General features: G+C 38.9%; 1 protein-coding gene across 1 annotated transcript in view; it reads right to left on the bottom strand.

The window, feature by feature from the left end:
* The window catches only part of gnao1b (guanine nucleotide binding protein (G protein), alpha activating activity polypeptide O, b), an 80,554-nt gene extending 63,693 nt beyond the window's left edge, over nt 1-16,861 (bottom strand). The window contains exons 1-2 of the mRNA XM_048262885.1: nt 16,605-16,861; nt 16,453-16,495 (exon numbers count right to left, since the gene is read on the bottom strand). Coding sequence (XP_048118842.1) covers nt 16,453-16,495; nt 16,605-16,722 — 161 coding nt within the window. The 5' untranslated portion in view covers nt 16,723-16,861. The remainder of the gene's footprint in view (nt 1-16,452; nt 16,496-16,604) is intronic.
* Nucleotides 16,862-17,136: the final 275 nt, after the last annotated feature.

The raw sequence follows: 17,136 nt of genomic DNA on the forward strand, positions 1-17,136 counted from the left end.
AGTTAAATGATCAAATATTGTTTGATTTTATGTCAACTTTCAGAGGGAAGACATCTATGGCTCCTAGTCCAGGCAAAGTAGCGTTTTACGACAGACTAATTGTAAAAGAAATTTTTGCAGCTTAGATCATTTCTATGAGGTGTCCAGAACAACATACTAAAAGTCCTAAGAAATCCTAGTTGAGGAAATATGTTAAATTCTCATCAATCCAAGATGTGTGCCAAGAAGGCCAGGCAACAATACACCCCCTGCCTGGGGCTATTTTTTTCCTTTACTCCTATCAAAATTAAACTTTACACAATGAAAGTACCCATGAAAAGTACAATTTTTTGTATTACAAGTTTCTTTGAAAATTAATTTGAATATGCAAATGAGCATATTTTTTAGCTCAATAATCGAATATGCCCAAAATACACCCAAATAGGCTTAATTCCCCCCACTACTAGACTTAAGTGGTATTTTCTTGTAGCCCTGGTCCCAGAGTTTAAGAAAAAACATGTTAACAAGAAATAAACTCATTCCCACTGTACCTGGTAGACCACTAAGTAAATTTCCCATTGAAATGAATGGGATGTTATGGATTTAAGTGAAGAGAGTGTATGCATAATACATTTTGGTCTGTACCATGAAGGGAAAACTGATTTAACTATATAAACCATATATTTTCTGAAAGCTTAGACCCTCAGGATGTGATCTAACATAGGTTTTGACCTTTCTCACCCTCCCCTTTACTTTGCTGCCCGTTCATAATACATATGAGTAAATTGGGTATATCTACCGTTCCTGAGCAAAGTACTTGAAAAAGTCGTTTGTAATCAGTTAAATACCTTCCTTAACAAAAACAGTATCCTTGAAAAATTCCAATCAGGTTTTAGATCAAATCACAGCACAGAAACGGCTCTAGTAAAAATAGTCAATGATCTTAGACTGGCTACTGACTCAAACAAAGTCTCAATCCTTATTCTTCTGGATTTGAGTGCGGCATTTGACACCATTGATCATAGCATCCTAATTCACCGCCTTTAGTGGGGTGGGTCTCTCTGATAATGCTCTAAACTGGTTTCAAACCTACATTACTGGCAGACATTTTTATATCAGTCTAGGAGATCATGTGTCTGAAAAACATGACTTGCCTTTTGGTGTGGCCCAGGGGAGCTGCCTTGGTCCCCTGCTATTTTCCCTATATAAGCTTCCGTTGGGAAATGTCAATAGTCAGCATAATGTAAACTTCCATAGCTACGCAGATGATACCCAATTGTATATTTCTGTGGAGCCAACTAACCCAGATGGCCTTTGCTCCCTCACTGCATGCCTAACCTCCATTAAAGGGGTGGTTCAGGATTTTGGACATAAGACCTTATTTCCAAGTAAGCAAGTGTGATATTTATCAGTGGAGACCATTTTCAGCACGTTTCATCCAGTCCTTCTAATTGCAGAGTTCGCGAGGTGCTAGGCTAGCTTCAAGTCAGCGGTATGTGCTAGCCTGCCACCAAAGACAGTCTTACCCACTCCAAAGTACACCTGAGGCAAATTCCAGACAATCGATGTAAATGTCTGTGTTGATAGAATAGTGTAAGAAATACAACTACCCTTGCATCGCGTTGCAATAGTTATACTTTGGTCCCTAAAGTTGTTAGTAGTCATTTTGCAACTCAGCAGCGGACTGATATTACCAAGGCTACTACTAGGTATCCCCATTGGAGTGCGCTTTTACTGTTTACTTTTCAAGCAGTACTACTAACCGAGCAAGTATAATTCCGCTGCTGCTAAGAAACTAGTCCCTCAAAATGTAATGCGATCATTGAAATGCAAGGATAGAATAACGTTAGAAATAACACTGTCAATACAGACATTTACATCAATAGTCTGGCGTTATAATTTATTTGCCTCGGGTGTACTTTGGAGTGGGTAAGACTGTCTTTAGTGGCAGGCTAGCACATACCGTTGACTTGCGCTAGCCTAGCACCTGCAAACTCTGCAATTAGAAGGACTGGATGAAACGTGTTGAAAACGGTCTCCACTGATAAATATCACACTTGCTTACTTGGAAATGAGGTCCTATGTCCAAAATCCTGAACCACTCCTTTAATCAGTGGATGAGCAAAACAATTTTGAAACTAAATGATGACAAAACAGAGGTACTTTTAGTTGGACCAAAACTAAAGCGAGACATTGTTCTTAGTAATCTGGGGAACTTGGCGCACCAGGTCAAACCAAAAGTCTCGGTGTCATCTTAGATGCAGAGTTAAGTTTTAAGCCTATATCAGTAAAGTTACTCAGACAGCCTATTTCCACCTGAGAAACATTGCCAAAGTGCGGCTCTTTTTAACTCAACAAGATGCAGAAAAACTAATTTATGCCTTTATCACTAGCACTTTTCACTGGTCTTCCCAAAAAACATCTAAAGAAATTGGCACTCATACAGAACTCTGTGGCTAGACTTTTAACTTAGACCAAGAAGAGAGAACACATCACCCCTGTGTTGGCTGAACTGCACTGGCTCCCTATTTCCTATATAATTGATTTTAAGGTTATGTTTACTACTTACAAAGCTCTGAATGCCATAGCACCTTCATATATCTCTGAGCTTTTAATATCTTATCAACCACAAAGGAAACTTAGATCATCCAATTCTAATCTTTTAAACGTACCCAAAGTGCTCCACAAGCAAAGTGGAGAAGCTCTGTACATCAAGCAGGCGAGTTCAGTAAATATTTTTTTAAAAGATCTGAAAACATACCTGTACAGGAAAGCTTTTAGTTAACTCATCTTATCCTGTAGACTACTTTTTCAGATTATTAAGTGTGCTTGCAAAGCACACTTATTGTTCTTCTTAAGTTTTATTATTATTATTTTTCCCGTCTCCCTAATTTTTTGTCAGCCCTAGCGCCGAGGCCCTTTGAGACAGAGACACCGTTCCAACTTTAAAACGTCCGGTCAGTACCGGTGTAAGTTGGTCGCGAAGATGACGTCAGGTGGGTGTGCCGTTCGTCCGCCATATTGGATTGAACAGAAGGCGAAACAAAATTTTCACAGGTCACAAATTTGATCCGAACGCCACAAAACTTGATGTACATTATCCTTGGACCAAGCCTCACAAAAGTTACCGGAAGGATTTTTGATTTTCGAAAGCGTTTGCCCGTCACAGCCAAACTTAATCGGCGGCGAAGCTCCGAAACAGGAAGTCGTCCATATCTCAGGAACACTGTCACATATCGATACCAAATTTTGTATTTGAACTGGGGACTCCAATGTGAGGGTGCATAAGCTAAAAAAAAAAAGAAAACATTCCAAAAGTTGGCAAACCACCCACAGGTATTTAGTAACTCTCACCATTCACCTTTGCACCATTCACCTTCTATCACAATGCCTTCCAAGTATGCTCAATGTTTCTGGGCAGCCACAATCTTGAACCTTGCCCAATCATGAAATCCTTGCTCTGCCATGGGATAGTATGGACTTACAAATTGAAATAGCAAGGAGAACAGTGTTGTTTTCACATTGACGGTATTCAAATAAAATTTTCATTATTGTTAAATATCATGATGGGAGAGTATTATTAAAAATGTTACAAGTATGCAAATGCATATGTTTACGGGCATTTAGGTTTTACTGTGTTGTTTTGTTGTAAAGACATGCAAGGCATTCTGGGCCATGTAATGCACAGTGGTCGGCAGCACTCCATAGGCTACGTATTAATATGAATAGGTGTTTCTGTAAACCTAGGGACAATAAACATCTATCTCTGTTACAAAAACGAGCTGGTAATCGCTCATTGAAGAGGGAACTATGATAAAAAGATTGTTTTCCTAAAAGCATGGAGTTGACGAAAGAATAAACAAGCAATGTCACGTTAATGTTAAATAGCCTACATCTGGACGCTAGGTGGCAACATTGTATTACATTTCACTAGTGTAGCCTACTTGAAATACGATGTGAGATTCACAAGTAAGGAAGGTGCAAATATTATGTAATTTATCATGGGAAATTATTGGAAATGTTATTTCTTGTTTATTCTAATTGCAAACCACACACATCCATTCGGAAGCACACGTACACATTTAATACTGAAAGACTATCATTTAGTTCCTAGCCATATAAAGGTAACCTTTATGGACCCTTTCAAGAGAGTTCCATTATCAGCATCATAGTTGGCCCCACAAGACTTGCTTTTAAAATTCCATATGTTATCTTAATGCAGAGAAAGTAGATTGGGGCCCAAATAGAATGTTCAAGCATTGTTTTTGTTTTTATTGTTGAAAGGGTCCATATGGCTCTGATTTCATTTATTTGATGTTGCCTAGCAACACAGCCTTCAGAGCAAAGATTCTAGAACAGGGCTTCAGAGAGACACGTTTTGAGTTTGTGGCCAAGAACCTAAAATATCGGTTTCCATGTGTATGTGCTGTATGGTGTGCGTCCTTTATGAAAGTAAGTGTTTTATACAGTTAACGTTACAGACATAATGAGTCATGTTGTAGTGGTCAACATAAATGTCCCCCTTCTGTTATTAGAATGCTAAGCGGAGAAGCTATGGGAGAAGCATGCTAAGCAGAGATTTAGTATCATTAATTTCTTGTGTGGCTAGCTATAGGGAGGAGATGTATGTTGCTAATTGGGATTTATGTTGTTTAGCATAATGCCATGGTCATTAGAGGGGATGCATCCCCTCTATTGAAATCCGAAAACTTATTGTTCTTCTTCTTATTTTTCTTTTTACCTTTTTGTGCGCGCTATTCAGCCCAAACCGCTTAACGTACAAATTTGGTTCAAACACCGTTCCGTAGATCTTCCAAGGCTTTACCGCCCTATCCGTTTTCATTTTTGAGAAGTTTATACTTTTTGAGATATTTGTAATTAAAAGTGTATTTTTCCCCCATAGACTTGAATGGGGGCTGTGATGTCATAATAGAGCCAGCTGCGCTCGTTAAGTAGTTCTCAGAGCAGTTCCCAGGCTAATCAGAACACTGGCACAGGTGTCACCTGTGAGGAATTCAACTGTCTCAGCCTCTAAGCATACAATCTAGCTCTACCTGAACTACACATCCTGTTAAAGTGTTTCCTGTGTGTCAAAATAAAAGTCCCAGCCATATCTCATGCATTCAGCATTATATCTCCAGAACGGCTTGACGTACATGCTTCAAATTTGATAATGAGTGTTTTATGGACTCAAAGATGAAGTGAGTTGATGTTGGAGGTTGAAGGTCAAATGTCAAGGTCAAAAACACCTTGAGTGTTATATCTCAAGAATGCCATGTCACACAAGATTCAAATTTGGTTACTCCAAAAGCACCTTTGCAGGTATCACAAGGTCAACAGCCCCACCAACACCCTAACCAGCAGATTGCATCCCCTCGTGTAATTCCTCGGAAATGCATTTCTAGTTTGATATGAGATGCTTGCACTCGTAACTTCGTCACTTGTAACTTTAGGACTGCTGTTTTTTTTACTAACAGTAATTCACAAAGCACTTTAGCCCTAAAAGTAGCACCTAAGTCTGTGACGGCTTAAAAGAAGTTGCAAGGACTCCTAACCCGATGTTTTGAAATGCGTCTACTATTGTCTACAGGAGCTTCCAATCGCAAGGGAACTTGCATTGTAGGCATAACTAAGGGATGCAATAACACCACCAACAACCAAAACTAGGCTACTCATTGTCAACATGTACATGAAATGTAACGTTTCATGTGAATCAAATTAAAATGTTTTCTTTGCAAACGTAAGCATAGGCATATGGTGACAGATTAATTTAATAATGCAGCTGTGTGAATCACGGTGGCCTTGAATGAAGTGGCCACTTCTTAATGGGACCCACTGTATGGAAGTGGGCTAAGTAAAATAGAGATGTTTTAAATAAGATAAGGTTAATCAGAATTTAACGATATGCCCGCTTGACAACGGCAGAGATAGAACTGGCCTTTGGCCATAGCAACCATCCATTTAAAACGACTGGCCTTCATAGCAACCAAAGATCTGAGCTGTGTTGCAATGTGAGGCAAAGTATAGAAAGGTGATGAAACATACAGAGACAGGTCAAGAAATATAGTGCAATGTAGACAGTAGTATACAGTTGATTTACAGACGGTGGTTTAGAGTAATATGAAGTATTCCTTTATTGTGCTTCCAGTCATCTCCAGACTGCGGTCTACAAGGCCTAGCTTCTAACGTTAACGTTATCTCCAGACTGCCAGTGAATTCACCGGGTTGGTCAGTTGCTAAAGAACTTTGTTGGCATTGCATCGGTTGTGAAGACACAGCTCTGTAGCGCGCAGTTTTTCACGGATCATCATTGCCCTTGGACATTTTCAGCTGGTTTGGAAATTGGACTAAGTTTAACATCACTCTTCCCCCTTTTTAAATATATTTTCTTTTTTTTATTTGTTTATTTGTTTTGTTGTCTGTATTGTATGTATTGGTGTCACGGGTATGCTGGCGACTACGCTGCTCCGTCCGGCATTTTTTGTATTTGTTATTTTTTAAATGTATTTGTCATGTCTTGATGTCATGGGTACGCTGGCGACTACGCCGCTCCATCCGGCATCGTTTGTCTTGTTGTTATGTGTCTTGTTTGTGGAGCGCTTTGGGTTGCACTATGTGCATGTTAAATGCGCTTTAAAAATAAATCTGACTTGACTTGACTTGACTTTATTCTGAGATCGGCTACATCAATAGGCTCTCAAAACAACCCCAGGCTCACAAATCCCAAACAGACATAAGGTCTTTATAGAGCAAATCCATATAGATTATTTGTCAAATAAACCAGTAAAACATAATTTGTGGGATTGAATATATAACATTCACACTCATAGCTCATATTTTTTTTAAATAAATCAGTGAAAAAGTATCCTGACAAACAAGCAGCTTTTTAATGCCTTGGTCATATTTCATAATTTCAATTCCTCTGTAGGTTACCTGATAGCCCAGTTTGAGAGGCACAAGTCGTGTGACATTATTTATTTTTGCAGCCAATCACGGCTGTCATTTTATTTTATTGATTTGATCTCAGTCATAGAAGCTAAGTTCGAAGGCAGGCCAAAGGTAAAATCCAACGAATCACATTCAACCCGCAAGCCAATAGTTGAATAGCCCTCTCCTAGAGCTTTTGAGATATTGCCACTGCTCCAACACTGAAAGGCACTGTTACAATGCCTGGATCAAGCCAGGTTCAGCATAGCGTATGCCACTGTCTGCTCACGTTGCTGACCGGACCAGGGCAAGCACACTTTCGCAGTTCCCGCCGGAAATGCAGTCTAGTTCTACATCTGCTGCCATTGGAGGGCGCAGCCAGCCAGAAGCAGATGGGCTCCCCCTATTAAGTCAGGTTCTGCTCAAGGTTTCTTCCTGGAATATGGAAGTTTTTCCTTGCCAAAGTTGCCATATGGCGTGCATATGGGGGGTAAAGGGTTAAGGCTGCCAGTCTTATGACGTTATTTTCTATATTTTTGGTATGTTGCTGAGTGGATCATAAACGGCCCCAGCAATGAAGAAAAGTGATTGATAATGACTGACTGACTATTATTGTGTTACATGCTTCAAATGTAAAGCACTTTGAGCTGCATTCTGTGTATGAAAGGTGCTATACAAATAAAGCTTATTATTATTATTATTATTATTATTATTATTATTATTATTATTATTATTATTATTATTATTTATATGGCTCATACCTTTGGGTCTGTGCCATTTAGGAAAAACTGTTTCAACCATATAAACCATATATTTTCTGAAAGCTTATACCCTCAGGATGTGATCTTACATGACATGAAACATGTCCCATCCTCCTCATTAGTATGCTGCCCATGCATAACACATGGGGTATTGGTGAATTAAGTGTGTTCTGATACATTTTGGGCTGTACCATAAAGAGAAAACTAATTAAACCACCTAAACCATATATTGTCTGAAAGCATATACCCTCAAGATGTGAACTAACATGGGTTTTGACATTTGTCACCCTCCTCATGACATGACAGCCCAAAAAGGTATTAGCCATATACACTATTTACCAATACCCAATGTATTATGCATGGACAGCATACTAATGAGGAGGGTGGGACATGTCTCATCTCATGTTAGATCACATCCTGAGGGTTAGATCACATCCTGAAAATATATGGTATATACAGTAGTTGAATCAGTTTTCCCTTCATGGTACAAACCAAAATGTATTATGTGTACACTCTCTTCACCTAAATCCATAAAATCCCATTAATTTCAATGGGAAATTTACTTAGTGGTCTACCAGGTACAGTAGGGAATTAGAGTTTATTTCTTGTTGAAACATGTTGAAACAGGTTTTTTCTTAAACTCTGGGACCAGGGCTACAAGAAAATACCAGTCTAGTAGTGTGTGTGTGTGTGTGTGTGTGTGGGGGGGGGCAGCAATCTTCCCCAATCATCCTACTGCCATTGGGTGATGGCAATGCTACTTTTAGACTGGCCTCTAACCTGAAAAGTGCCTGGCTTGGTAGTACCTGCCAGGGGTATATCCCCCGCCAGTATAGTCTTCAGGGTCACTGAGGCACACACACAAGCCTCCCCACCACGACAAGGTAGCAACAACAGGGGAGTTTTCTTTTCTTTTTTTTAGTTTTTCTTTTTAAAGTTTTTTTTATGTTTTTCTTTTAAAAATCCAGCCTGGATCCTGGAGCCCTTCTCTGTGGCTCTTGGTTCTGGCACCCCCTCACTTCCTGGTTTGTTCTTTGCTTAGTTCTTCCCCTCTGGGTCATATTCATCTGATAAATCAGGCAACTGTGAGTTTGTAATGACTAAGATGGCTATTCTGACTTTCTTCTGATGTTATCTGTGGGGGAATGTCATAAGTCTTTTTGTGGCAAGTGACCCAGGTGGTAAGTGCATGTGGCAAATTATCGCGTTCATGCAATACGTTAACTCACTGAATGGACAAGAATATGTTAGTTATTTGGTCCCTGTTTTTTCTACTTGTGACTTTATGGCTTCTTGGCCATAAGTCAATTACGCCTAGTGTTGAGCTAATTTAAAATTGATTTTTCCAAGAAACTTGTAAAAAAATTTTTTACCTTCCATGTATATTTTCACTGCGAGGTTTGATTGTGATAGGAGTAAAGAAAAAAATAAGCCCGTTAGGGTGTATTTTGGGCATATGCGATTAGTATGTTGCTCATTTGCATATTCAAATGAATTTTCAAACAAACTTTTAATACAAAATGTTTTACTTTTCATGTAGACTTACATTGTGTTAAGTTTTATTGTGGTAGGAGTAAAGGAAAAAATTAAGCCTATGCGGGTATATTCAGCCTATATTCGATTCGTGTATAGCTCATTTGCATATTCAAATTCATTTTTAAAGAAACTTGTAATACAAAAAATGTTACTTTTCATGGATACTTTCATTGTGTAAAGTTTTTGTTGCAGACAACGACGTTCAATAGGTTCAACTTGTCCCTTGCCTACCAGGTGGATGTAAACAAAGCTATAGAACCTAGAATACGTCACATGAAAAACGTTAATAGAGAGAGATACAAACAGGGGGGCCTAGTTAAGCAGTTGGAACAGGTGCAAATCAGTTTAAAAGATCCTTTATGATGTCATAATGCCCAATAGAAAGTCTATGGGATTTTTTTTTGTTTTGTTAATATTAAAAAAAAGTATGACTTTTATAAAAATGACAAATACATAGCAGCCGGTCGCTCCTGCTCTGGTAGGAACTAGTAGTGTGTTCCACCCACAACAGATAAGAAAAGTTTTGATTGCCCTGAGCGTACGGGTTAGGAGCACAACGGTCAGGAGGTAACATATGCCTGTATGAGGACATTCAAATAAGTGGGAGTAGACCCGGAGACTAGGCAAGTGTTAGTGATTTGAATTTGACGCGGGTGGCTATAGATAGCCTGTGTAGCTGGGTGAGCAGCGGGGTAGCTTGTGCCCTTTTGGGTTTGGGCAAGGAGTTCCAAAGAAAAGTGGTTGGCATATGCAGTTGTAATCAGTTTTGTTTATGGCGGATTAGCAGTTCCACAAACCCATGGAGAAGGAGGCTCTGTAGGTGAGGACTGTAATAATGAGTGGAGGTTAGCCAGATTTCTGCTAATTTCCATAATGGCGTTTTCTGTGATGGTCGGTGATAACAGATAACGGTGAGCACAGCTTAGATTTTTCAAAAGGGTGTTAATTACCCACAACTGAAAGTCTGATCACTCTCACAGACAGACGCTCGCAGCTCTAACACACAGAGTTCAATTATAATAAATTGGACAAGGATTTAGATTGCCCAGTAGTGTCTGTCAATACTCTCTCTCTCACACACTCTCTCTCTCTCTCTCTCTCTCTCTCTCTCTCTCTCTCTCTCTCTCTCTCTCTCTCTAACTGCACTTTTGTAAAAGTAAAAGTTGTAATAATTGGCAAGTTGTAATAAAAGCGTGGGTTAGGAGCTGGGCTAGCATGTAGTAGCCAAATGAATAAACAGGCGGTGGTGGCATAGTGGCTAAAGAGCTGGGCTTACAGGCACACATTGGATGAAAGTGTCTGCTTAGTGAATAAATAATTGCATTATGTTACAGTATACTTTCTTTAAATATCGACATACTCCATGTCATTTTCTTGTGTAACTGCGTGACACTGACAACGCATATCTACTGGTAACATATTCAAAATACACTTTAATGCCACTATTTAAGAATGTATGCAGCAGCATTAGGTGAAATAAGTTTAAGGGCTATATCTTGCACTTTAGCGCAATTGACTTCGCGCAAATTGCTTTGTGGGCGGATCTTGGGCGCTGTTTCTATTTTACCGGCGGGATCATGACTGTTGCGCCCGACGCAAATCTAAAATGGGGTGGCCTGAAGTAGCTACAATAATCATGGGTGTGGTTTGGGCGTAACGTGCAATAAACCAATCAGAGCGTCATCTCACATTCCCTTTAACAACAGGCACGCTTGTTCTATAGCGGATTGCTATTATGATGGCGGAATTGCCAGGCACAGCCAGGAACGGTTCACAGCGCTATAGTCAGTTGGGAACAGTTTGCTATTGATTTTTCCTCTTGACAAAATGTAATACAGAAATGTCACTTTCCGATGTTTTGGGATCACTCTCACTGAATCACGAGGTTATGAATGCATGGTGATATTGATGTAATGATGTAATCTACCTCACTATAGAGTATAGACAATGCAGATCTGTCAGATAAGCTCTCCTCTCCCGTGCTGCTGCTGGGGCATTTGGGTTAAATGGCATTGGCATGCAGTTCAACATCACGTCTCATTAAGTCCTCTAATATTTCCTAATTTATGTCATCAACACATCCGTGATTCGTGGAAATGTACGCTAGATTTATACCTATTTTTTCACATCGGACACCACACTGATTTCCCTCGTGTAGCAATATGTGTCCTTGTAATTATGTATGGTTTGGAGAAATGGGAACGGCGTCGTATAGATGAGAGGAGCAAAGTGCATTGCGCAACACAGGCGCCCAAGCAAGCGCTCCTGCAGATGTAAGCTACAGCTGTACCTTACCATCAGGCAACAGAAACAGTTGACAGTCTAAGTTGACCTTTCCAACTCTGCACAGTGCACAGTATCCCATTAACTGCATGACAATAGGCTATTTACAATATTTTATGTAAAGTAGAGTTTGTAAACACGTTATCATCAACTTAATGCACGCACAACTTTAGTTTGAGCAGGAGAGAGAATAACAATGAATGGACGCAGCAACTACAGAAATTGTAGCCAAGGCTACTTGCTGCTTTCTTTTACTGTCTATGGTTGCTGGTTAACAACACATAATAAGCTTAATTAAGCGAATTCACAAACTCAAGACTTCAAGGCCATCATGGATATAAAACGTTTTTTGAAAACAACGAAAGGATGGAGGGAACAAAGTTCCAAAGTTTGGAGTTATTTTAGATGGGCTACAACAAGGTAGGCAAAATTGTGATGCTTGTCAAAACCTTAGCGCAGCTGGAATAATGCTTATAGGCTGATGTTAAAGTGCACACGATGTTTAAAGCCATACACAACGGTAAATTGGAACAAAACTAAAGGTAACTTTAGCCTTTATAGGACTGTATAAAGTTGTCCAAATTAATAGGTCGTAATTAGGCGTTGTTGTTGTAAAGATATTGCATAGATGTACTATATAGGCTAATACATTTTTAGTTGACCAATGCACAAACAAAACCGGGAAATGGACAAATATTATCAAGGCTTTGAATGTTTCCATCTGTGCACAGGGTGTCTGTAGATCGGTGTGCATAGCATTCATTTCTGCAGGCCTGTGGCCATGTATGCGCCCTTAAAATAGCATCTGAATTTGCGCCACTGACTTTAGACCATGAGGTTCCTGGTCTGTGGCGGAATTGTTTTCTGAAACAGCAAAATATCAACAGGGACCGTTTGCGCCGGAACACGCCCTCTCTTTTCGCTGAAACGCCCCCTGGGCGCACATGTACCTGTGGAGGGAAAATTCCAATATGCGCTGACTGCAAAATAGGAAAGACAAATGCGCGAGTATACAAAGTCAATTGCGCTGGTGTGCACGATAGAGCCCTAAGTGTTGTAAGTGTATTTGAAGTTGTTCCACTTTAACACATTTGTAGCATGAAGTGAACTAGAAGTTTAAGCACTAAGCATGATTTCATTTAAGCGAAAATAACACACTTTGAAGCTCACTCAGTCATGAACATTAGTGTAGCTGCAAGTATACTGAAGTATGTTAAGATTTAGTATATTTAGTATATATTTTTTTCATCTGGAGAGAAAGGAGCTTCTTTGTTGCTATTGGCAACTACCTCAGCACCATCATCCTTGACCTGTGGTGTTCCCCAGATGTTGACCTTTGGGCCATAATTATTCCCATTTGAACAAATCATCAAGAACAATTTGATTTCCTCTCATACGGTGCCTATAAAAAGTCTTCAGCCCCATGCTAAAGTTGACTAAAAAGAGGAATAAAAAAAATCATCTTTGGATCTTAATGCCTTAATTAAAAAAATGAGTAAAAATCCAACATTTAAGGACACAAATTTTCTTTGTGAATGAATAATGTATCGTAAATAAATAAATGTTCTTCATTAAAATACAGGGTGCATAAGTATTCATACCCCTATGTTAAACCTATGTTAAATTCCCATAGAGGCAGGCAAATTTTTATTTTTAAAGGCCAGTTATTTCATGGATCCAGGGTACTATACATCCTGATAAAGTTCCCTTGGCCTTTGGAATTAAAATAACCCCACATCATCACATACTCTTTACCATATCTCTAGATTGGCATGGGGTACTTTCCATAAGATCATCTCTCAATGCAAATCAAACCAGAAATTAGGTTAACTGAAATAAAAACCATCCCAATCTCTAGGTATGTTAAAGGATATGTGATGATGTGGGGTTATTTTAATTCCAAAGGCCAAGGGAACTTTATCAGGATGTATACCTGGACCCTATGACCCAAATTTGCTTAACAAAACCCATCGCCTAATGACTATGGTTCCCTCTGTCAATGTATTGACCAAATAAACAACTGAATGTCTCTTTATTTTCTGTTGCTCAACAAAGAAAAAAACTTTGTTGGTACTAATCACCACTGTTATTAACACAAAAGGGCTAGGGTTAAGGTTAGGTGTAATCTAAATGTCAATAGCAACCTGAAAGCAATAACTTAATGAGGTTTTTACAACCTAAAAAAACATTGCCAAACTTTGAGGTATTATGTGCTCATGCAAGACTCAATCATGCATTTATCTCCAGCAGGGTTGATTCGTGTTATGGATTTTCAAACAACTCAAATAACTGACCATATTACTCCAATACCTACATCCCTGCACTGCCACTGGATGACATCAAAAATGCCCCAACTGTTGTCAGTTTTTAAACTATTGCACTTTGAAGATTGTATTTACTATTATTTACTATTTTTGCTTTTGTTTATGTAAAGCACATATAATTACCCATAAGTATGTGCTACATAAATATATAAAAAGCTTGCATTGATATTTCAAACTACAGGGCTCCCACATGAGATAGGAAATAACCCAATATCTCAAAATGTTTCTTTTATGATGCATTATGTGTGTGCTGACACATTATGTGTGTGTGTATTATACATACTTATACCACTGTGTGGTTGAATTTTCTATTGTGATACGCTCTTTCAAACATCAATTAACTTTCTGGGTGTCTGATCAGAATCCTGGGTTGTCCAGTGCCACCCCAGACACCCTTTTGGCTCTGCACCTGGATTGTAGCCACAATGGTAACAGCACGTTCCAACCAGAAAACCCATGAGAATTGAAGTTGAGAAATTGAGTGTAGACCTGAGGTCTATGCTTATATTACTGAAAATGTATTAATTGAAGTATTTACAGTTTCCCTGTCAAGTTTTCAATCCTAGGTAATCTTCATAAAGATACAGATGAGCTAGTTTAAGTGTGAGCTGCAGCAGCCAGTAGCAGGTAAGCAGCATGTGGAAAGGGGGCAGGGCCAGATAAATCCCAATAGATTAGTTCGGCATGTAGGTTACCGCCATTTTGCCATCCTCAAGAGGGGGAAACATGCTAGCAGCATACCATTGAGTCAATGTGGAAAATCGCTCTTTGATAGAAATGGATAGAAATCTAGCCCCAAAAGAAACATAAGCAAATGCATTTGATTCTTTAGCCAGGTTTAATGCTACTGTTGCAATCAGGAAAAAGTAGCCTGAAGCTAAGTGCAAATCGAGGAACACAGGACATTCAAAAGCAGGATTTGTCATTTTGCTTTAAACCTGAAAATGTCCCAAGAGTTTTCCAAAAGACAAGGTAAAGGTAGGCTATTGAAATGTCAGTCAGAGAAGCAGACTTGTTTTCTTTTTGTTCATTTTCATTTTGAAAATTAACAGAACACTGTCACGTTGGCATCATATCAGTTGTTATATTGGTGCATCGCTCTCATTCAGTGAGGGGGAATTGGCGATGTGATATTTGGTGATGTGTCTCAGATATTTTTGTTGCTTGCTACTCATTCCTGAAAATTATCATTTGTAGCATCTGACAAGTGTCTCATTTTAAATGAAAAAGAGACACGCTATTTAAACTGTAACCCTATGTCTCATTAGGCGTAGGCATCCTTTTTGTTATGCAGCTCTTTTGAGTTTTTTTTTTTTTTTTTTTTTGGCTCTTCATGCTAGACTGGTTAGCCACCCCTGAACTATAGGAATATTGTAGTAGAGACATACTATAGAAGTACAGTAAGACTACTAGGAACAGTATGAGGGTAAGGTATGCTACAGTATTACACCACCATAGACTGTGGTGTAAATTGACTGGGCAATTTCATAAACTTGACAGTATGCGACCTGATGCCTTTTCATCTGATATCTGACATCTGACTCTGATATTAGAGGAAGTCCTAATATGGATACAGTACCAAGGCCTTACAATGATCCCTTGCCTACAACATACAATGAAAAAAAGGACAGTGTAGTAGATAAGATTACATCAAAATGCTAGATGTTAGCTAGAAATAAGACTAATTTGGGCCCTTGCGAATATGCAGAAAATATTTATAAACAGCCATACAAAGTAAGGTTTCAGATGTAAATTCACATTTGTAGCCAAGTATGTGCCAGTGCCTTGTATGCCAGTGCCTTGTAGGGAAGGCATAGAGGGCATTATTTAGACCTTTGTTTTTCCACTAGAAGGGAACTCATGAAGACATACATTTGTTCAGGTCTTGCTCTGTAGAGGGCATATCATAAGTCATGCATGAAGAGACACCCAATCAGATTGTCCCACATCCTATACAGATATTCCTCTTATTTTCACCATCCACACCTAATATCTACAAAAAATCTTTAGCTGTAGATATTAGCCTAGACAATAGTTAGATACTAATTTGGTCATATAATAAAATGGTTTAATATGGTCAAAAAGCAAAATAAATAAACCCAGCAATCATGCTGGAACTGAGAGAACAATGAGCTGTTAAGCTATAAAGTAAAACAGCAAAACAACATTGACTATAAAAGCAACTCCATAACTATCCATAACAGGTGTTACATAATATGCTATGCAGTGTAAACTACAGTACAAAAAAGTTTATGATGATCTAAAATATTTTTGAAGGGAACCTATTAAAGTGAAAGGCTGAAATAACTGTGCTATAATGTGCAATTGTATATTTGATAGCAGTTATTGTGAAAATGTTAATGTGTAGTAAATCTGTATGCAGTTGTGTATATGCAATGGCTACATTACAGCCTGCTTAAAGTCAAGCTGCAGATTAGGCTTTAAAAGCTCCCCATTAAGATTAATGTGGGGATTCTTGTATAGGCAGATACATGGATACATTTTTAAAAGAGAATTGACATTGTCAGCACCAGCACAAGAAGATACATTGTAGACAACAAAATAATCCTAGTTACCATTCCCCAACATCTCCAGGTACCATCTACCAATTATTTTAATATTGTCATTTTATTTACACTTACTTCATCTGTTTGACAATGGTGCTTTTGCCGGATTCACCACCACCTATAAAAAAGAAGAGTCATGAGAGTGGAAGTGATAAAGTGGGGTGCGTTCACACACTAGTCCCCATAGACACAGAATCACACATGTCCTTTCATCGTCTCGTCCTCACCAAGCAGTAGTAATTTGACCTCCTTAGCTGCAGTGAGTCCGTCCTCCTTCAAGTTTTTCTCAATTGCTTTACTTCGGTCAAGAGCAGCACGCTCCTCTGCACTTAACGTACAACCCATGACAACATGTAATACAACGATTCTTCTTGTATTCTTCCACACCGTTTCCCTTGTCCTTCTTGATTTCTTAATCCTTAAACACAAGAAATTGGAAAAGAGAGCTGATGATGCCCCTACACTGTATTTGAAGCCACCTATCTCAGATCAAGCAGTGACAAGGATTTGCCACAAGGCAGTCATATCACACTGACGTCAGATGGGCTGTCCGGCATGATCAGGGCTTGGTATTGAGGGATTAGATGCTTCAGTGTTTTCAGTTACCAATGGTAAATTCTGAATGAGGAAGATAGTCCTTTTGTCCTTATGGTAAAGACTTTTAATGTCAAGATTCACTTTCATTTTTTGAACTATGAATGTGAAACATCGGTCAGTGTTCCATATGTATTGAACTGGCAAAGTGAAGTGTCAAAGTTA

This window comes from Alosa alosa, chromosome 14 (assembly GCF_017589495.1).
Source record: "Alosa alosa isolate M-15738 ecotype Scorff River chromosome 14, AALO_Geno_1.1, whole genome shotgun sequence".
Lineage (NCBI taxonomy): Eukaryota > Metazoa > Chordata > Actinopteri > Clupeiformes > Clupeidae > Alosa > Alosa alosa.